The sequence below is a fragment of the Trichomycterus rosablanca genome, chromosome 7 (genome assembly GCF_030014385.1).
Source record: "Trichomycterus rosablanca isolate fTriRos1 chromosome 7, fTriRos1.hap1, whole genome shotgun sequence".
Lineage (NCBI taxonomy): Eukaryota > Metazoa > Chordata > Actinopteri > Siluriformes > Trichomycteridae > Trichomycterus > Trichomycterus rosablanca.
In genome coordinates, this window is record NC_085994.1 from 2,269,614 (window position 1) to 2,292,500 (window position 22,887).

General features: G+C 41.5%; 1 protein-coding gene across 1 annotated transcript in view; it reads left to right on the forward strand.

Moving 5' to 3' along the window:
- The window catches only part of sh3gl1b (SH3-domain GRB2-like 1b), a 61,316-nt gene that overhangs the window by 19,839 nt on the left and 18,590 nt on the right, over nucleotides 1-22,887 (forward strand). The window contains exons 2-6 of the mRNA XM_062998837.1: nucleotides 10,384-10,452; nucleotides 13,724-13,796; nucleotides 14,395-14,538; nucleotides 16,569-16,702; nucleotides 18,386-18,544. Of these exons, the coding sequence (XP_062854907.1) occupies nucleotides 10,384-10,452; nucleotides 13,724-13,796; nucleotides 14,395-14,538; nucleotides 16,569-16,702; nucleotides 18,386-18,544 (579 nt within the window). The remainder of the gene's footprint in view (nucleotides 1-10,383; nucleotides 10,453-13,723; nucleotides 13,797-14,394; nucleotides 14,539-16,568; nucleotides 16,703-18,385; nucleotides 18,545-22,887) is intronic.

Here is a 22,887-nt window from a genome sequence, read left to right on the forward strand (position 1 = left end):
AGATTTACTGTCTTCTGAAAATAACTCAACACACAGCCATTAATGTCTAAATAGCTGGCAACATAAGTGAGTACACCCCACAGTGAACATGTCCAAATTGTGCCCAAATGTGTCGTTGTCCCTCCCTGGTGTCATGTGTCAAGGTCCCAGGTGTAAATGGGGAGCAGGGCTGTTAAATTTGGTGTTTTGGGTACAATTCTCTCATACTGGCCACTGGATATTTAACATGGCACCTCATGGCAAAGAACTCTCTGAGGATGTGAGAATTAAAATTGTTGCTCTCCACAAAGATGGCCTGGGCTATAAGAAGATTGCTAACACCCTGAAACTGAGCTACAGCATGGTGCCCAAGGTCATACAGCGGTTTTCCAGGACAGGTTCCACTCGGAACAGGCTTCGCCAGGGTCGACCAAAGAAGTTGAGTCCACGTGTTCGGCGTCATATCCAGAGGTTGGCTTTAAAAAATAGACACATGAGTGCTGCCAGCATTGCTGCAGAGGTTGAAGACGTGGGAGGTCAGCCTGTCAGTGCTCAGACCATACGCCGCACACTGCATCAACTCGGTCTGCATGGTCGTCATCCCAGAAGGAAGCTGACGCACAAGAAAGCCAGCAAACAGTTTGCTGAAAACAAGCAGTCCAAGAACATGGATTACTGGAATGCCCTGTGGTCTGATGAGACCAAGATAAACTTGTTTGGCTCAGATGGTGTCCAGCATGTGTGGCGGCGCCTTGGTGAGAAGTACCAAGACAACTGTATCTTGCCTACAGTCAAGCATGGTGGTGGTAGCATCATGGTCTTGGGCTGCATGAGTGTTGCTGGCACTGGGGAGCTGCAGTTCATTGAGGGAAACATGAATTCCAACATGTACTGTGACATTCTGAAACAGAGCATGATCCCCTCCCTTCGAAAACTGGTCCTCATGGCAGTTTTCCAACCGGATAACGACCCCAAACACAACCTCCAAGATGACAACTGCCTTTCTGAGGAAGCTGAAGGTAAAGGTGATGGACTAAACCCAATTGAGCACCTGTGGCGCATCCTCAAGTGGAAGGTGGAGGAGTTCAAGGTGTCTAACATCCACCAGCTCCGTGATGTCATCATGGAGGAGTGGAAGAGGATTCCAGTAGCAACCTGTGCAGCTCTGGTGAATTCCATGCCCAGGAGGGTTAAGGCAGTGCTGGATAATAATGGTGGTCACACAAAATATTGACACTTTGGGCACAATTTGGACATGTTCACTGTGGGGTGTACTCACTTATGTTGCCAGCTATTTAGACATTAATGGCTGTGTGTTGAGTTATTTTCAGAAGACAGTAAATCTACACTGCTATACAAGTTGTACACTGACTACTCTAAGTTACATCCAAGTTTCACGTCTATAGTGTTGTCCCATGAAAAGATATAATGAAATATTTGCAGAAATGTGAGGGGTGTACTCACTTTTGTGATACACTGTATATAATAGACAATTTCTATTTTATACTTAGGTCTGTCAGTGTACCATACTTTATATCTCCATTGCACAGTGCCTGTTGCTGTTCATGCCACTGCAACATTTCTTTATTTTATTCTTTGCTTATATATAGTATTCCTTTTGTATTATTTCTATTTTATTATGTTATGTACGTTTGTTGACACCTGCACCAAGAGAAATTCCTTGTACATCTGGTACTTGGCGAACAATAAAGAGTCTGATTCTGCAATTACGACCTCTGCTGGCTGGTTGATGGCGTCTACACAGAGTCGAGGAATAATGCCGATCAGGGCGTGGCTCTCCATACACAAGGCTGATCGGCATATGAACTCGCCTCGTGCAGGTGAAAACCTGCACACGTGTCGGAGGGGGCGTGTGTCAGTTCGCTCTCCTCAATCGAGAGGAAGCATAACGCGAGAAAAAGAGATGATGCATTTAAAAAAAAAAAACCCTAACGTAAATCCAATAAAATGTTCACATTTATAGAAGGAGTTATTGATTGTAGATGTTAACGTGTGCACTTGTGTTTGTTTATTGTACTGTTAGACAAAATAAAGATCTACATCACCCAAGGAGGATGAAGGTTCCAGCTAAGTCTGGTTCCTCTCAGAGTTCCTTCCTCTGAGTTTTAACATGTCACTGTTGTCCTCAGCTGCTCATCAGGGGGTTTTTGGTTTTAGTTTTTGTAGAGTTGCTTTAAGACAATGTCTATTGTTGAGAGTGCTGTGTAAATACATTTGACTTTACCTGACTGATGTAGTAGAATGAGTTTTACTTAATAGCACTCATTTAACTAGCAGTGGAAGTGTTGGAGTAGGAGCACTGAGGAGTCCAGAATTTTCCTATTACAGTACATGACTGTTACATCATTTATTTTTATTCAAGATGGCGCCGCCGAGGTGGCTGCCTGTTGCAACAGTTCCTACTCATGTTTGAGTTTTTCTTTCTTTTTCCTTTCTTGTAAGTACTTAAGTTCTTTGCTTTTGTTAGTTAAGAGTTTATATATATTTTTTTATTGTTATTATTGTTACACATTGTACTTCTAATTGTCTATATTTTTTGTACTGAGTGCTTTACTATCCCTTTGCTGCTGCAACAATGTGAATTTCCCCACTGTGGGACTAATAAAGGATTATCTTATCTTATCTTATTTAGTCCAGTACTTATTCAGGATTATACTTTTGACTATGGATGCATCAATACCATTTTTTCCCAACCGAGTACAAGTACATGTATTTTTGTACTTGCCGATACCGATAACGATACCAATACCTACATGTATGCTAGAAAACTCGATCCGGTCGCAGAGCGAACGCCGAGTTGCTCTCGAGCCGGCAAATCTAGCGCTGACCAGCCGCCGAGCGAGAATCAGGGCAAAAATCGTGTCGTGTGAACCAGGCATAACGCAGCGACGTGCACTAGGTACACGATATCGGATGTTTAGTATCGGAGCCTCGTTTGCGAGTACGAGTACGAGTTAATGAGCGCGGTATCGGGCAAATACCCGACACCAGTATCGGTACTCATGCATCTCTACTTTTGACCAAAGAGGATTGTTTCCATTGTTTAGAAACTGGTGGTCAGCAAAGGGATACAGGTACGGTAAAAAAACGTTCTGCACATAAAGTGAACACTGAATTTGAACACATGACAAAGGACCCAAAATACTGGACCACCACAGAGCAGGTATTATTTAGGTGGTGGATGATTCTCAGCACTGCAGTGACACTGACATGGTGGTGGTGTGTTAGTGTGTGTTGTGCTGGTATGAGTGGATCAGACACAGCAGCGCTGCTGGAGTTTTTAAACACTGTGTCCACTCACTGTCCACTCTATCAGACGCTCCTACCTAGTTGATCCACCTTGTAGATGTAAAGTCAGAGACGATCGCTCATCTATTGCTGCTGTTTGAGTCGGTCATCTTCTAGACCGTTAGCAGTGGTCACAGGACGCTGCCCACGGGACGCTGTTGGTTGGTGGACGATTCTCAGTCCAGCAGTGACAGTGAGGTGTTTGAAAACTCCAGCAGCGCTGCTGTGTCTAATCCACTCATACCAGCACAACAGACACTAACACACCACCACCATGTCAGTGTCACTGCAGTGCTGAGAATCATCCACCACCTAAATAATACCTGCTCTGTGGTGGTCCTGTGGGGGTCCTGACCATTGTAGAACAGCATGAAAAGGGGTAACAAAGCATGCAGAGAAACAGATGAACTACAGTCAGTAATTGTAGAACTACAAAGTGCTTCTATATGGTAGGTGGAGCTGATAACATGGACAGTAAGTGTAGAAACAAGGAGGTGGTTTTAATGTTATGGCTGATCTGTGTAAGTTACTAGTTTAGTAATCTGAAGGTTGCAATGCTAAATACTTTGTAGGACTGCTCACTGCAGGACTGTTTGTCCATAAACTGCATGTTTACGTGTTTTAGTTCCGAGAGAGACTTCAGATCTCTTAAGCAACACTGGAACAAAACATCCTAATCGTGTCACCAGTAAACCAGCAGGAATGTGCCGTTCACAATAATCCCTGTGAGTGAGCATTCGTTTCAAATTAACGTCCAGTCGGTGCTCTTAACATGCCATGCTGTCACTGTCCCAGTAAGCTCTGCAGAGTTCTTCTGTTTCCAGTATGAAACGAAACGTTTGGCTTCCTGTGATTGTTTTTTCTGGTTGATATTTGGCACGCTTGTGTATCTCACGTCACCTCTGACTGAACGTCCCGTGGCCTCGTTTTGGATGGAAGTCAAAGCTTTAAACAAGCAGAAATCCTTCAGAATGAAAGTGGACCGAGTTCCCTGCAGATTCAAACATGCTGACTACAGCAGGAACGTCCTTGATGGAAAGAGTGAAAGAGGATTGGGGGGGGGGGGGGGGGGGGGGGTGGAGGAGAGCCAAGTGTCAATTGTTTCTTACACTAATAACTTTATTTCATTCGACCAAACCATTTAAACCAGTTTAAGCTGGGGGTTAAACTGAGAGACTGATTTAAGAAAAAAAAAAAAGAGCCCCATAGAGTATAATAATCGAACACAACATCCACACTGGCTAAAGAGGTTCCCAAACTAGCACATGCCTCCTTTGACGCTTCTTTGTGCAGTCCAACGGCTAGGGATGTAATGATACACTACCCACGATGCGATTCACGATACTGGGTTCACGATATGATTTTTTTCCCGATATTTTTTTTTAAACAAAATGAAATTTATGATTAATTATGAAGTTTCCTTTTATTATTTCTCTTAAAAAATAAAATACTGTATTTACATTTACAGCATTTAGCAGAAGCTTTTATCCAAAGCGACTTACAGTACTGAGTTGTCTGAGCAATTGAGGGTTACGGGCCTTGCTCAATGGCCCAACAGTGGCAACCTGGCAGTGGTGGGGCTTCAACCAGCAACCTTTTGATTACTAATCCAGTACCTTAACCACTAGGCTACAACTGCCTATTTGTGCTTATCTTTTATTTATCTAAATAATGAATGTCTTTTCATTTCTGAGGTAGGTACAAACTATGGCAAATAATGTTTATTGTATTGTGTAAAAAAAAACTGAAATGAAAAAGATCCCACATGATATAAGTAAATGAATAATACATTTAAAGAAAGTATCCTCACATAAATAAATTTGGCTGGGAAATTCTGAACCTGGCAACCCTGTAGTGACGTCAACCAGGCGAGATGAATAGCGCCAGCGCCCTCTGCTGTTTAAAGTGAATATCGATTAATCTTAACTGATGTGCATCGGTACATCCCTACCAACGGCGTATTCACACAGAGCCCTAACGAACAGAGAATCACGCTATGCTCTCTATACTCCTCCACTGCTCACACAGGAATCCAGACAGTAGTGTTTAGTCACTGCTCTCCATCTAGCTTTCACTCCCCCAGGCGTGGCCAGATGCATCAGCAAAGTGCCGGACTTTAAGTGACTCAAACCAGGGTCTCAGCACGGGCTCGACGTGTGCCGCTCTCGGGTGCCACAACAACTGAAAGAAATTGAAGCCGTTATTGGAAAGTTCGTGCTTTAAACGCCAGCGATTTGTAAACACTGTCCGTGCGCTGCGCCTTATGCGTTACATTCCATAATATAATAATAATCATATTAATAATATAATAATATTTATTAATTAAATAATAATAAAAAATGTATAATATCGTATAATGCAGTTTCACTTTGTATAGTCCAAAATTTTAGAGAGCGTTGCAGAAATTGGAAAAATAACAATCAAATCCGGACACCGACAGTCCAAGTGAATACCGAACGGGTGTAAATACCCTGTTTGTTGTTCCCAGTTTATTGTTTTAGTAAATTAAACAACGAAACGCGTTTTATTCTGTCCCTTCAGCTCCACTTTCCTGCTTTACATCCACTCATGAACCAAGTACAGTATACACTGTTGTAGAAGTAAAAAAAAAATCAACAAATCAGTCGTTATACATGGTTTATTATTTCCAGTGTTTCACAGCTATTAGAATGTTCCTCGGTTCATCCCTGCCTTCCACAACTTCCCTAACCCTGCAATGCACGAGTAACCCACCGTCTCGACTACTCCACTCTCCCTCAGCATTACCCACGCCTGATGTTTACCTTCAGCAATTCCCACGCATGTAAGCCTCTGTGCTTTTATAGTCCTGTAGCTCCTCACCGTATACAGCTTCTGAAAAGACGAAATGGTTCACTTATATCAATATAGCTAACCTCATGTCATCTACCCACTCTGTAAGCGTGGAAAAGTGGGACAATGTCAGAACATGGTCACCACAGCTTCTTAAAATATCCTTACTGTCAAGTGCTAAGAATTAAGAAAGGATTTAGTTTTAACTAAAACAAAACTGCTTTATTGTTCGGAGCGTTAGCTTGCAGAGACGCGGAACATGCGAGTGAGCAGGGTGCGTTCCAACAACACACCGAGAGGAGGGAGTCAGGGTATACACTTCAAAGTGCACTCGTCTAACAAAATGCATAAATAGACAGTCGCTCTACACTTACTATTCAACCACCGAGCGTTTTTGGCCATGTCTGTTAAAAAAAAACAGTTAAGAATGACCACTACTTCTGTCGTTCAGAACGTAAACACTGTAACCGGAAGTCAAAAACCGGCTTCAGCTACGAATCACGGGAAAGGTCAAAGTTCAGGAAAATGGTGGATAGAGCTCAGCGGTCGCAGAGGGATTTTAATCTGAAATTGAATGTAAATTTCTTAATGATCAAATTTCTCAATAGAAGGTTTAGTTATGAAATTGTTTTAGGAAACAAATCAAACCAATCAGACGCTGATTAACGTAACTAATGACCTAACAAAGCAAAAAAACAAAACTGTACTTATTTTATGAAGAGAAGAATTACAAATCCCACAGTTCATTGGTGGCTCTTGGGTACGCTGTTACGCTAGCTGACTATCACAGTAATCAGAATTAGATTTATTGACCAAGTATGTGGATACACACAAGGAATTTGGTTCCGGCTGATGGGATCTCTCTAGTATAAATACAGTATACAGGTGTCGTATACATTAAACATTAAACACAAACATATACAAACTATAAGATTATATACAAGCAAGATATAGAAGAATGTATGGACGTGTGCATGTATGTATGTACAGTATTCAGTGACCTATGTATGTACATATAAGCAGAGGTACACAGTATATGGTAACATACCAATGCCAATATACCATGATATACAGATAATGTAAGTAAGCAGCGTGTGGAAAGTAACAGTGCAGTGCACAGCATGTAGGATGAGTGCTACAATATTTAGTCAATTGGCAGCAGGTAATCCAGGGTTTAAATCCCCAGTGGTGCTCTTGGACCAGTTGGGTGTCCACACACAGACATGATTGGCTACGTCTGAAGGTGGGGATGGCAGAGGCCCTACGATTGATCGGCATCCGGTCTGGGGTACGCCTCTGCATTGTGTTCCCAGTTTTTCCGGGGAAACTAGACCCACCGCAACCCTGACCAGGATAAAGTACTAGTAGAACGTGAAAAACCACATCCATAATCTAAGTCAAATTTATTTACATAGCGCTTCTTACAATGGACATCGTCTCAAAGCAACTTTACAGAATACAGGACCAACAGACCAAAAACCCCTACTGAGCAAGCCGAGGGCGACAGTGGTAGGAAAAACCCCCTTAAAATTACAGGAAGAAACCTTGAGAGGAACCAGACTCAGCAGGGACCCCCGTCCTTCTTGTCTCTATGCTGTGCTTCTTTACCAAGTGAGTTTTAGAGCTGACTGGTTAAACAGTTTCTGGATGTTTGGTATGAATCTAATCTGCGTTGTTTAGGATAGTTTAGAACCTTACAGAGTTTGCTTGATTAGTAATGCTTGATGTGGTCAGATTGTGCAGTGTGTACAGAGAAGAGACCCAAAGGCTCGATTTTAGGAGCTCATGGAAGTGAGATCATGGAAAATGAGAAATAACAGCTGCTGATTTAATGTTGAACTTGGGATTCGTGCCATAAACTGGTTTCTCTTCCTAAACAGAACCGATAAATAAGTGCAGGATCAGAGAAACTGTAGCTCATTTCTCTTTTAATCAAACTGTGGGAATTTTACACCACGCTTGTCATCATTAAACCTTTTAAACACAGTACGATTGTTTCCAAATCTTCTAAACATGCGCCTGTATCTGGTTACAGCATGTCTCCACCGTTTCTGGATCACTCCGCTGATCACTTGTTGCTACGTAAAGCTAGCAGCCGTTTCTGCCTGAGTGTACAGTTCAACCATCAGTTCATGCCGTTTATATGTTACTTCTCGCCACAGCAGATCATTTTGGCTTTCATATTTGATTTGGCACAGTTTTTACGCTGGATGCCCTTCCTCACGCAACCCTCCTTATTTTTATACCAGCACAGTGAGCAAACTGATGCTTATTTCCTCTGATATCATTCCCTCGCAGCTTTAAGCTCTTTCTAAGGTTAACCTACAGATAAAATAATGTAAAACACTTACCTGCTTTTGTATAAAAGCTAATGTCATTTACGTAACGTAAATATCATTCAGAAGACTATTTTTTTGGCCGTGAGCATTTCCTGGTCAGTGGCCGCCAGCAAACAAAAAGCTTTGGCCTTTTACACACCTTACAAATATCAGCAACTTGTTGCCTGCTAGTGCTAGTGCAAATCTAGGGTCAGCAGTTTAGACAGTGTAGATGACCAAACCGCTTGAGGTGGAACTACATTTTTGATAGAAGAATTTGCTTAAAGATGCTTTTGCTTTCTTTGTTTTTGGCCATGAGCATTTCCTGGTCAGTGCCCGCCCTCAAGCAAAAAGCCGCGGCTTCCTGCATGCCTTGATATTGTCGCATGTTCTCCCTGTGTCCGTGTGGGTTTCCTCTTGGTGCTCCGGTTTCCTCCCACAAGTATAAAGACATTCAGTCAGGCTGATCAGAGCTACTAGAAATGCCCTAAATGTGTATGTGATTGTGTGTGTGTGTGTGTGTGTGTGTGTGTGTGTGTGTGTTTATGCCCTGTGATGGACTGGTGACCTGTCCCGGGGTCGTTCACCCAGTGAATCATACCCACCACGACCCTGACCAGGATAAAGCGGTGGTAAAACGTACAGTGAATTTATGAATGAAGGACTAAATAAAGAAATAAGGATTTAAAATCATGATGCTACAGTGCACTACAGGAGACCGGCTTATTTGTGTAACTTTTTCGGCTAGTGTGTCAGGGCATCATTTCTATTTATTAGCCAAATTTCACATTTGATTTGATTAATTCGGTTAATTCTCATGAACGTTTTCACCCGATGTTAGAAATGTGACAATCGCGATTGTTTACATACTTTATATTTTAATTAAAATACTAACATGTCACGAGGCAGAAACTGAGCAGACGCTCGCGGAATATAAATCAGGGAAAGTTTAATATCAAAAGGGTAAAAACAGTGTACAAAATCCAAAACCAAAACCAGAGGATAAACAGACCGGCAGCGAAAACCAAAACAGCAAAAACAGTAAACGGAAGACAACAAGTGTCATACACGGTAATGGTTAGATTCAGAAATAAGGCACGATCGGCAAAACTTCACAACGAGACACACAAACAGAAGAGTTTAAATACGATTCATGGAACTGAACACAGCTGAACTGAATTAAAACTCCGAATTGAATCAAAACCCTGAGCGCGATCGGGATTGGCTGACACGGGACATTTGATAGTCACGTGAGAGTCCGTGGGCGCATGGGAATTGTAGTCCACGTAGTTGGAAGCAGAATGTGCCCCGTCCATCCACCCCCAGTCACAAGATCCCCCCCCAGTGTAGATACTGGTACAGACTCATTTATATGGTGGAAACAGTAAACAGAAGAACTGTTTGTAGTTTTGCACTTTTCTTATTGTAAGGAGGTTCCGCTGCACATTATTTAAAGTGAGTTGTTTGCGAGCTATTCTTATAAAGGATATAGCTAATTAAGATGTCTATTTTGTTTTAATTATCATTAATTATTGTTATATCGTTATTGTTATAAAGTTTGAGTTCCTTAAAAGGATAATTAAAGGTGGTGCTGTTACTATTTTTGCACTTTTGCAGTCTTAAATTAAAATGCAAAAAAAAAAAAAGAACTTGATTTTTTCAGTTGCATTATACAAAAACAAGAAAAAAAATCGTAATCGAGATTAATTTGAAAATAATAATAAGTTTTTTTTGCATGTTGTTCATGGAATAGTGATGTTTATGGTTAAAACAGTAATAAAATATGACTACAGGCTTGTCGTGAATATAGAATAAGTTTTTGTTTTTATCATGATTTGCTCAGAATGTTTGATTGTTCGATAATTAATTGCTAATAATTATGACAGGTCTAACGTAAGCTGAAACAGGTGAGACGGATGTGTTTGTGTTGTTTAGCTTTAATGACGATGATTTCTTCTCTCTGTAGATGGTGAGTGAGAAGGTCGGTGGAGCAGAAGGAACCAAACTTGATGAAGAATTTAAAGACCTGGAGCGAGTAAGAACCTTTTCTTCTTCTTGTCAAATGTGTTTCCCCCCTACAGCCCAGTAACTATTACTAAAGAGATTTAATATACCATATTCAAGAGGCTTGGGGGACGCAGCAGTCCATTACACCAGCCCACCACCACTGAGATCTGGGTTCGAATATCAAACCTGTCACCTGGCTCGGCGTCTATACAGACTTGATGTTTGTGTCCGAGTTGGTGGTTTGGGGGAACAGATCTGCGTTCTGTCCAGGATAATAAATGTAGCTTTTTGAACATAGATCAGCCTAATGTTCACAACCAAACATCCCTTCTGACATTCTGTTATTGTGCAACAGGGATGAACAGATTCCACTGGACTGAATCCACAGTCGAATTCCAGCTGTTTTGCTAGCTGACACTGACCGTTCCTCCTTGGAATTTAAAATATAACCAAATAATAATTCAGAGTCGTTATGGAGTGTCGATTCAGATCCTTTAACTGGATGTTTTTTGTTAGAATGTAGTTTTGGTCTCTGCAGGTTTGACAGTCCAGTAGAACAAAATCAAATTCATTGGTCAGGACCCCCACCCCTCACTATCAGAGTCTAGTACAGGACATGTAACGTTAATTCAGAATGTAATACCTCATGATTGACCGATAGTGGGCTCTGGCTACTGGAACACCTCAGTGAAATATCAGCTTTACTTAACCTGCTGCTCAGTGTGGTGCTGCTGGTACACCTGTTATAACAACTCAGCACAGCTGCCAGGACTGATATACACACACACACACACACACACACACACACACACACACACATCACACACACAACACCATGTGCCCATAACATTAAAACCACCTCCTTGTTTCGACACTCACTGTCCATTTTATCAGCTCCACTTACCATATAGAAGCACTTTGTAGTTCTACAATTACTGACTGTAGTCCATCTGATTCTCTACATGCTTTGTTACCCCCTTTCATGCTGCTCTTTAATGGTCAGGACCCCCACAGGACCACCACAGAGCAGGTATTATTTAGGTGGTGGATCATTCTCAGCACTGCAGTGACACTGACATGGTGGTGGTGTGTTAGTGTGTGTTGTGCTGGTTGTGCTGCTGGAGTTTTTAAACACGTCACTGTCACTGCTGGACTGAGAATCGTCCACCGACCAAAAATATCCAGCCAACAGCACCCTGTGGGCAGCGTCCTGTGACCACTGATGAAGGTCTAGAAGATGACCGACTCAAACAGCAGCAATAGATGAGCGATCGTCTCTGACTTTACATCTACAAGGTGGACCGACTAGGTAGGAGTGTCTAATAGAGTGGACAGTGAGTGGACACGGTGTTTAAAACCTCCAGCAGCGCTGCTGTGTCTGATCCACTCATACCAGCACAACACACACTAACACACCACCACCATGTCAGTGTCACTGCAGTGCTGAGAATCATCCACCACCTAAATAATACCTGCTCTGTGGTGGTCCTGTGGGGGGTCCTGACCATTGAAGAACAGCATGAAAGGGGGCTAACAAAGCATGTAGAGAAAAAGTCAGTAATTGTAGAACTACAAAGTGCTTCTGTATGGTAAGTAGAGCTAAAACAAGGAGGTGGTTTTAATGTTATGGCTGATTGGTGTATATATTATATTATAACTGTAGGCTAAATGAATTGTTGTGGTAGCTCAGTGGTTAAGGTACAGAGAAAGGCCCTTAACCCTCAATTGGATTGTATATGGTCACAATTGTAAGTCGCTTTGTATAAAAACATCTGCTAAATGCTGAAATGTAATGAACACATGAAACGTACTAGCACATTTGACCGTTAGCACAGCAGGCAGGTGAAACGTCCAGTGTGGCGCCTAGAAACTAAATCTATGAAAATTTCATTCATATTCATGATGTGCCGTTAGCTAATCTGTTCATTATTGTTTCCTTGAATCTTTCAAAGATTATTCAGATATTTTATCTCCTGTCTGTAATATTTAATCATTTCTAAATACTGTGATGATGATTTGTCATTTCATTTTCATCAAGCGTTTTATCCTGGTCAGGGTTGCAGCAGGTCCAGATCCAGCCAAAAACACTGGGTGAAAGGCAAGAACATCCTTGCAACCTTTAGCTTCGACTAGGGCTGCCACTAACGACTATTTTTCTATCGATTAATCTATAGACTATTTTATCGATTAGTCGATCATTCTAAACGATTATGGCATAATAATCTAACACAGAACTAAATGTAAACAGGGTTTATGTCCATATTACCACATTCTCAAGCGCTCCATATTAAACAGAGTGCAGCTCGTGTTTATGCTGTTCTGTACACACAGCAACGTGCTTCACCTTACAGCAGAGATAAAATAGTTAGATGTAGCCACGTCTCATTAAGTCTGACGTACAGTAACGACAGAATGAGCCCCGATCCTAACCTCCACATTCACTCAACACTTACTGCACATTCTGAGCCATGTAAACATCGTAGTAAGCGTTAAGGCGCATTCACATGAGAAGCTTTTTGCGCTTTGAGTGCCGCGGCAACCACAAAAATCGCAGCCCGCAGCAAAGTGCGCGGCGGTCTAACTGAACTCGCTAAGAAATACGGTATTCCAAGATCTCCACGATTAAGAAGCGTAATGAAACGATACAGACGTGCAGCATGGTGCTGGTGCTGCTGTGGTACCATCAAAGCTTTACACAGTGAACAAACCAGCTTTTAGTTCTGTACCAGTTTTAAGTATCACCAAACTTTTGATTATTTGGGTCGTGGAAAACTTTGAGCTTTACTTTGAAAGCTCTACAATCGTACAATACAAAGCGCTTAATGTCGCCAACCAGTGACTGGACCAAATACGACTGAGGTCCTGCACACAGCAGGTAGTGCTGAGGGAATCATATGAACGCTTATATGAATAGAGAGACGTTGTAGAAATTAAAAATACTTATTTTATGCATCGATGTCATTGACTAGGTCGACCAATTGCAGCAGCCCTAGCTTTCACCACTCCTTTCTTTTCTCAGACATAGTCTCATGTCTGCGTTGATGCACGGCCGGCCGATAGCTCCACTGAGAGAAGAACCGTGATCTCAGCAGTGGTGGGCCAGCATATAAGACCTTTGTGCCACTCGAGCATCATAATATTTTTTATTAATGTTATCATATCAGGCAATAACCATACTATCACGCCCCTGGTTGTAACCACTCAAACAGTACAGATGCAATACTCTGCTGGAGTATTTACAGAATTGTGTGTTTATACCAGTGCACTTTCCCATGCTGCCTTTCTCCTCTGTTTTGCAGAAGGTCGATGTGACGAGTAAAGCCGTTGTAGATGTCATCTCCAAAACCTCAGAGTACCTGCAGCCCAATCCAGGTAAGAGAAGAGCTAGAGGAGTGTTGAGGCACACATTTCCAGCTTTAGCTCATGAGACTTCATGGTGCGCTGGTGTTCTTTCTTTCCAAAACTAAATGATCTGGATTTTTTTCTTTATATCCTGATTGTGAATCCGTTGCCGCTTGCACAAACCCCGATTTGATCAACGAGAGCCAGAACACCACACATATGTGAGAGACGTATCATGTACAGAGAATTACACTTGGCTCCATGTGACCCCCACCCACACACACACACCTACCTATTTGTTCAGGTGCTCCGACCAGTCTGGAAAATCGCATATCACAGCGTCCACTGTGAGTCCACATCCGACCTTCCCTCCCTCAAACAGGGCAAACTGTGTTCGTGTGGATATCTGATCACTGGCTTTGCTGAAATCTGAAGTGGTGTCTAATGCTTTAAAGCACCCGTGCTCCCCAAGATGGTTGGGTTTATCATGTCTCATACACAGACAAAACAGTGCAGTGATAAACTGGCCTTTGTGGCCTTTATGTTGTTTACATTCCTGCTGTTAGTTGACTATTAGACATCCGCAAGGGCTGCTGTAAATAACCATGTGTGTGTGTGTCTGTGACAGCATCCCGTGCCAAGCTGTCCATGCTAAACACCATGTCCAAGATCCGTGGGCAGGTGAAGAGCCCTGGATACCCACAGGCGGAGGGGCTGCTGGGAGAATGTATGGGCAAATATGGACGTGAACTTGGAGAGGAGACCAATTTTGGTGGGTTCACACACAGTGTTTTCAGAAGAAATTATATATATATACAGTGGGGGAAATAAGTATTTGATCCCCTGCTGATTTTGTAAGTTTACCCCCTTACAAAGACTTGAACAGTCTATAATTTTTATGGAAGGTTTATTTTAACAGAGAGAGACAGAATATCAACAAAAAATACAGAAAAAAAACATTAAATAAAAGTTATAAATTAATTTGTAATTAATTAAGGGAAATAAGTATTTGATCCCCTACCAACCAGCAAGAATTCTGACCCCCACAGACCGGTTATGTGCCCATGAGGCACACAAATTAGTCCTGTCCCTGTATAAAAGACTCCTGTCACAGAATCAGTTTCTTCCGTTCAAATCTCTCCACCACCATGGGCAAGACCAAAGAGCTATCAAAGGACGTCAGGGACAAGATTGTAGACCTGCACAAGGCTGGAATGGGCTACAAGACCATCAGCAAGAACCTTGGTGAGAAAGAGACCACTGTTGGTGCGATAATTCGAGAATGGAAGAAATACAAGATCACAGTCAATCACCCTCACTCTGGAGCTCCATGCAAGATCTCACCTGGTGGGGTAAGAATGATTCTGAGAAAGGTGAGGTCAGTCCAGAATTACACGGGAGGAGCTTGTCAATGATCTCAAGGGAGCTGGGAGCAGAGAAATGCTGGATATGACCCCAAGAACACCATCCCCACCGGGCATTTCTCTGCCTCCAAACACGGCGAGTGGAGTTGATGCCAAAGAGCTCAATTTTGGTCTCATCTGACCATATCACATTCTCCCAAGCTTTCTCTGAATCATTCAGGTGTTCATTGGCAAACTTCAGACGGGCCTGTACATGAGCCTTCTTGAGCAGAGGGACTTTGCGGGCACTGCAGGATCTCGATCCATTACGGCGAAGTGTGTTACTAATGGTTTTCTTGGTGACTGTGCTCCCAGCTCCCTTGAGATCATTGACAAGCTCCTCCCGTGTAATTCTGGACTGACCTCACCTTTCTCAGAATCATTCTTACCCCACCAGGTGAGATCTTGCATGGAGCTCCAGAGTGAGGGCGATTGACTGTGATCTTGTATTTATTCAATTTTCGAATGATCGCACCAACAGTGGTCTCTTTCTCACCAAGCTTCTTGCTGATGGTCTTGTAGCCCATTCCAGCCTTGTGCAGGTCTACAATCTTGTCCCTGACGTCCTTTGATAGCTCTTTGGTCTTGCCCATGGTGGTGGAGAGATTTGAACGGAAGAAACTGATTCTGTGACAGGAGTCTTTTATACAGGGACAGGACTAATTTGTGTGCCTCATGGGCACATAACCGGTCTGTGGGGGTCAGAATTCTTGCTGGTTGGTAGGGGATCAAATACTTATTTCCCTTAATTAAATACAAATTAATTTATAACTTTTATTTAATGTTTTTTTTCTGGATTTTTTGTTGATATTCTGTCTCTCTCTGTTAAAATAAACCTTCCATAAAAATTATAGACTGTTCAAGTCTTTGTAAGGGGGTAAACTTACAAAATCAGCAGGGGATCAAATACTTATTTCCCCCACTGTATATATTATTAATAATCATTAAATATAAGTACAATGATTTAAAAAAAAAAAAAAAAAAACATTTTCTTATTAAGTGAAATATAGAAAAAATGAGGAGAAAATGGTTGGGAGGAAAAGCGACTGGTCAGAAACAATACTTACATAGGCTGTGACATTCAAACAGTGATTTATGGATGTTAGGGAGCCCAATGTGCAGCAAAACATTCCCTGCACCATTACACCACAAGTACCAGCATGTAAAGATGACAAGGCACAGTTGTGGTTAATTGAGTTATTGTGGCTGGCTTTCCTATCAGCTCGAACCAGCCTGGCCATCCACCTCTGACCCCTTTTATCCGGATTCTGTGTCATGTTTCCTGTTTGATTGGTTTTACATGCAGAATTTGTTAATGAATGAGTAAAATGCTTTTTTTATATGGACTTGCGTGCATTGGAATGTATTATACTCTCGTTGCTGTGTTTGGCTGTTGTAGGAGCTGCTCTTGTTGATGCTGGTGAGACTATGAAGAGACTTGCTGAGGTGAAGGACTCGCTGGATATTGATGTGAAACAGAACTTTATCGACCCTCTGCAAGGCCTGTGTGACAAGGACCTGAGAGAGATCCAGGTTACTCTCTCACCTCACCACACTTTTTATTTATGCTTTCCTAAAGAAAATGGCTAGATCAGGGTGTTCCCCATTAATGTGCAGCTCTGGGCCAGTGGTCATTAAAGTGGATTGTGGGGTTCCATGATGTATTAGGGTTTTTTAAAGAAGAATGAATATTAAAATAAGCCAGTAGAAACATGATAAGTGACACTAAGCAGTTTCACACATCACTTATTAATTCTCAAGTCTGAAGTCATCTGCATTTCTAAATAGCCAGATTAGCAAACATGTAGAAAGATCTCAAACTGCCACAGAGTGCACAGTTAATGATCAAGACTTTATTTATTAATACAGGTTATAGTTGTTGTATTTTTTATTATGTTTTTTCTTTCGGCTGCTCCTGTAGTTTGGAATCCGTGCAGTAAGTTCAGTGAATTCTGGTCTGAGTATCTGATTCAGCACTGTTTTTATGCCGGATGTCCTTCCTGATACGACCCATCTTATTTTATCCAAGCTTAGGACCAGCACTGGACCTCACAATGACCAGGCTGTTAGACCACCCACCACCCAGACATAGCCAATAATGACAAGCCTGTAGAACTGCTAAGATTCAAACCCTGGATCTCAGTGGTAGTGGGCTAACGTCATTTACTGCTGTGCCCTTAGAGCGCCCTGTTATAGTTATTTTTATATTATATTATATATATTTTTGAAGGCTTAACACACATGCACACAAACGCCCAGTCTACCTCATCTAGGAGATACAATCCTGACAGAACCTCCTACAAACGCCACAAAACCTCCCAACACAATATTAAAGCTTTATGTTCTGCGTGAGCTGTATGTAGCTAAAATGTTGAGTTCTGAAAGTTGAACAAATTAGAAGCTTATGTTTATGTATTATTGTTTATTATTATTAATGCCTTTGTTTTAGGTTGCCTGTAAACATTTTATTTATTTTCGATGTATTTGTTTTTGCATTTCAAAAATGTTCTCTTTAAACTGCACTGTATGCAAGAAATAAAAATGTACCGTTTGTTTTAAGTGACACGTTTTATTTGATCTTATATGTATTTATTTTTGCTCTTTATTTAAGCAAAGTATTTCTTATCCGATCACTCGATTAATCACTGGAATAATAATCGAAAATAATCGATAGTTGCAACCCTATGCATGAGATATGCTGTCATTGAGCCAAAGTATTACAGTGGTGCGTACAGCTTCCTCTTGTGGAGGAACTTCCACCTTCTAAAAATGAGTAAGTTGATTACAATCATTTAAGTAATAAAACACCTTAATTGTGCTTGATTGCCTAATGTCCCAAAGCTTTCTCCTGGTCAGTATTCCCCAGAATCACTGGGCACAGTGTCGTAACACATCCTGGACAGGACGCCAATCCATTATGGGGCCTCGGCCACCCCCCAAACATAACCAGTTGTGCCCGACCGGATTATAGCACTGCCTGGGTTTCAGTATTATTGTGCTAGCATCATTTACCACTGTGTGACCTGAGCGCCTCATTTCAACAGTTGTTTTCATACAATAAATCAATAAGGTGTCTGTGGAGGTTTTGTATTGGGTTATGTATTTTTTTTGCACAATAATGAGTCAAAGGTTTAGAAAACCAGTGGCTCAGGCTAGTTTTCTGTCCAAACAGAACTTTGATGTTCCATAATTGTTTTGTTGTGTGATTTCCGGCAGCATCACCTGAAAAAGCTGGAAGGTCGTCGGCTGGATTACGACTACAAGAAGAAGCGTCTGGGCAAGATACCAGACGAGGAGATAAAGCAGGCGCTGGAGAAGTTCCACGAGTCCAAAGAGGTGGCAGAAATCGGCATGTACAACCTGCTGGAGACGGACGTAAGCACACGCTCTGTTTTTTTACCATCATCGTTTACCTGCTTGCTGTGGGAGTGCTTGTTCCTCACCTGGCTGTTTACTGTACATGCAAAGATGATTGCTGCTTCAGAAGATAATTAAACTGCTAAATCATGGCTACAATAGTAATTATTAGATGGTTTAATATTAAAATCTTGTTTTCAAACCCAATTATTAATTCAACTGAGGCATTTCTTTATACACATACAGTTCAGAGCCAAAAGTCTGAAACCACTAATGAAAATTCAACTATTTATTTATATAAATCATATAACCAGCAAATAACTGAGGAGAAAAGTTAAAAGAGGAAGTAAAAACCCCAGACAGGTCGCCAGTCCATCACAGGGCGCACAAACATTCCACACACACTCAACACTCACACTCTCCAGTAGCTCCAGTTGGCCTGATCACAGGTTTTTGGACTGTTTTGGAGAAAACCGGAGCACCCAGTGGAAAACCCACACAGACACAGGAAGAACATGCAAACTACCGGGGGGGGGGGGCAAGTGCACTGGGGTTCATGGCGGTTGGGGGCCCTCCACGGCATGAGTTACGCCATTGCCGCCCGACAGGGAAATCGTACCCAGGCCCTTACTGCTGTGAGACCCCTGGAAAGGATCAGAACGTATGTGGTCACTTGCTTTTCATTAGCATCAAATAATAAGAAATTCTGTCATTTTAATCTAAATTTTGCATAAATGACAAACAAAATAGTAGCGAGTTCACTAGTGGTCTCACAAACTGTGTTTACAAGTAAAATACAATAAACTGTGCAGCTCTCGAACATTTATGCTTCATGTAATCAAATCATTTAGTGTCATTTTGGCCCTGAACTCTCATGCATAACCAGTCGCTGTTCTATTAACAAGGTTTTTATCTGGCGAATGTCACTGGAAATTTATGGCTTTAAACGGTGCTGAGCGCCGTCACGTCCACAGTTTCACAGTTCTCATTTCACACAGAAAACACCTCAGACTTCGATAAACAAGCCGAGGCTCAGAAGTGAATCATTTACACACTCTTATCATTTTATTCTGTGGGTGTGTGTTTGTGCACTGCTGTACTTTCTGCCTCCTTTCTCATACATAACAGCTCAATGTTTTGCTGGGGGTTTTTTTTTTTCTTTTGTTTTACAATGTTGCCACAGCAGATGCAACAGTCCTTATTAATTCTGGGCTTGGGACCAGCACTGATAAGTGCACCTTCCACTGTTTGGCCATTAATTTTTTGTGATTTGTACTGCTACTATTTTTCTCCACTACTGTTACACCAACAGACACCATAGCTCTAGTGAAACATTCTATATTTAGCAGATGGCAGACAGAATGGAACACATTAACACAGCAGCGCTGCTGGAGTTTTTAAACACCGTGTCCACTCACTGTCTACTCTATTAGACACTCCTACCTAGTCGGTCCACCTTGTAGATGTAAAGTCAGAGACGATCGCTCATCTATTGCTGCTGTTCGAGTCGGTCATCTTCTAGACCTTCATCAGTGGACACAGGACGCTGCCCACGGGGCGCTGTTGGCTGGATATTTTTGGTTGGTGGACTATTCTCAGTCTAGCAATGACAGTGAGGTGTTTGAAAACTCCAGCAGCGCTGCTGTGTCTGATCCACTCATACCAGCACAACACACACTAACACACCACCACCATGTCAGTGTCACTGCAGTGCTGAGAATCATCCACCACCTAAATAATACCTGCTCTGTGGTGGTCCTGTGGGGGTCCTGACCATTGAAGAACAGCATGAAAGGGGGTAACAAAGCATGCAGAGAAACAGTGAGTGTAGAAACAAGGAGGTGGTTTTAATGTTATGGCTGATTGTTGAAAGAAAGAAAGAAAGAAAAGGGTAGGTAGGTAGGTAGGTGTACCTGTGTTTAGTGACAAATTGTATTCTATTCTTTTCTACATGCATGTCCACACCTACAGTTTAATACAGGACAAAAAAATCAGTCAATTAATTTAAAAATTAAATTTTAATCAGCCAAAAATAAATTACATAAATACAATTAAATAAATACAATTAAATAAATAACATACTGTTATCACTAGGTTTTATTTTCTGATGAACACACATGCTATAGATGCTCAGTGTTAAATAGAATGACGTTTAAAATAAAGCCACTGAATTAAACGTATAAAATACACTGAAATTAATTAATCTATAAATTGTGGTTTGTGGTTGTCGGAACAACTAGCGGAAACAAAACGTAAAACAGAATTGCTGGCGGTTCATTTTCTCAGTGTCTGGTTTCAGGTTTTATTTGCACCGGTTTGTAATTACAGCTGCTCGGTCCTCAAGGGTTCTGGTTCTCCCGTGTTCTCGCTCTCAGGTGTCTAGAACAGTAGTTACTGTTTGTCTGTCTGGATTCTGTTTGGTTTCTATGCGACACTTGACACACCGTGAATGTAACGATAACATGAGCATCCCGTGTGAGTTCAGGATCATTGTTGTAAGAGAATTGAAGTGCATGTAGTGGAATGAAGTCGGTATATCGGCGGCATTTTTGTCAAGCGTTTTGAGGGGTTTGTGTAGCTTTATTTAGATCGTAGGGTTTGTGCTTGGTCTATTTCTTTTTATTTTGGCTGCTCTTGTATTTTTGGCTCATCACAGTGGCCCATCGTGTACATACCAGACTTAAGACAGTTTTAACACCTGATGCCCAGTATTTAATGAAAGGACACAATCCTCCAATATGTGAAAGATGCCAAACACAGCTCACAATAAAACATATTCTGATTGAATACCCTAAATACATCAGAGAGAGACAACAACTACACATATCTGGAACTGTTAAAGAAACCCTCAACTGAGAAAACACAAGAACAATCCTGAACTTCCTGGCAGAATCAAAAATAAAAACAACAAATAAAAACAAGAAAAATGACAAACATAACACTGATCTTGCCATAAATAACAAAATCAAGTGTATAAAGTGGCATAAAAATTCAAATAAATAAATTAACACCAGATGCCCTTTCTGATGCAACCCTTCTTATTTTATCCTGGCTTGGGATTGGCATTTAGAGTGCACTGACAGGTGAACCTCATAATTAAGGCAATACCTAATTCACCTAGCGTCCTAGCAATCCTACGGCAATTCAGTTAGCAATCGCTTAGTCAAAACGTCCAAGATGTGGAAGAGTAAAGCAGCTAAAAACACGACTCGGGTAACTGAGTTTGGAAAACTCACAACCAATTCTGTGGACGCAGAGAGGGGGGGACAAAACACGAATAATAATTTTTATATTTAAAACAACATGGGGCTTCGCACCATCGCTAGATGTTCTAGGTTTACATTCAACTATTAAGATAGCTTTGTAGTGTAGTGTCATTTAGTGACTGCTGTGAAATGTGGCTCATTTCTTTAAAACTTAAGCACTTTAGTGAATTTAGTAGGGCCCTACTCATCATGCCTCGTGCCAAGGTGGTTTATGGATAGCAGAACCCTTTTCCCAAACAATGTTTTTGGTTCTTCTTCCTGGAGAGCTCACAGTTTCACCTAGTGGAGATTAATGACCATCATCACCACTGTGTACACTGCTGTACTGTGTTGTGCTAATTTAGATGTCTTTGTAGGACTGGGTGATTTGATAGACACTATTTAAAGATAAAGTAGCCAGAGTTCCAGTTCTAGTTTTTTTTTTAGCTGAGATATGATATATCAACAAAGTACCTACAAAGTTTCTACTTCAATTTGGATTAGAGAACTATTTGTTGTGAATGAATGATAATATTAACACTGTATTGGCTACGTGCATGACATTTTCACTATAAATCTGTAACACATGCTTTAATAGAGGAGTTCATGTTTTCCTGTTCTTGAGGTTGTTAATGGTGTAAGTCTGGGAATGTGTACTCTGAATAGACAGCAGTGTATACAGTAACAGGAGGGGTGCTTGGTTGGCACAGTGTGGATGGGGGGTTAGGATAGGATAGGATAGGATGGTCGGTTAGGGTTTCTCCTTACTGCCTCTGCGAAAAATTCTACCCGATCTGCTGTGTGGTCGATTCACTGGCATGATTAGTGGAGGAAAACACAGGGCACAGCATGACCCTCCTCACACAGACCGGTGGTGAAAGAAAGAACCCAGTGACTGCACACGTGTCAGAGAGGACGGCCACAAGCGATAGATGTCTCGTAGTAGGGAATTGGAAATGACTAAAATGGAAGAAAATGAGAAAAGATAAAAATACAGCAACAGGCATTTGAGGAGTGAAATTAAAATCAACACTCCTGCAGTTTAGGAAAAAATCCAACCTTTTTTGGACAGTAAACTTAATATTTTAAGGACAAAAATTTTCCACAAACCTTTCA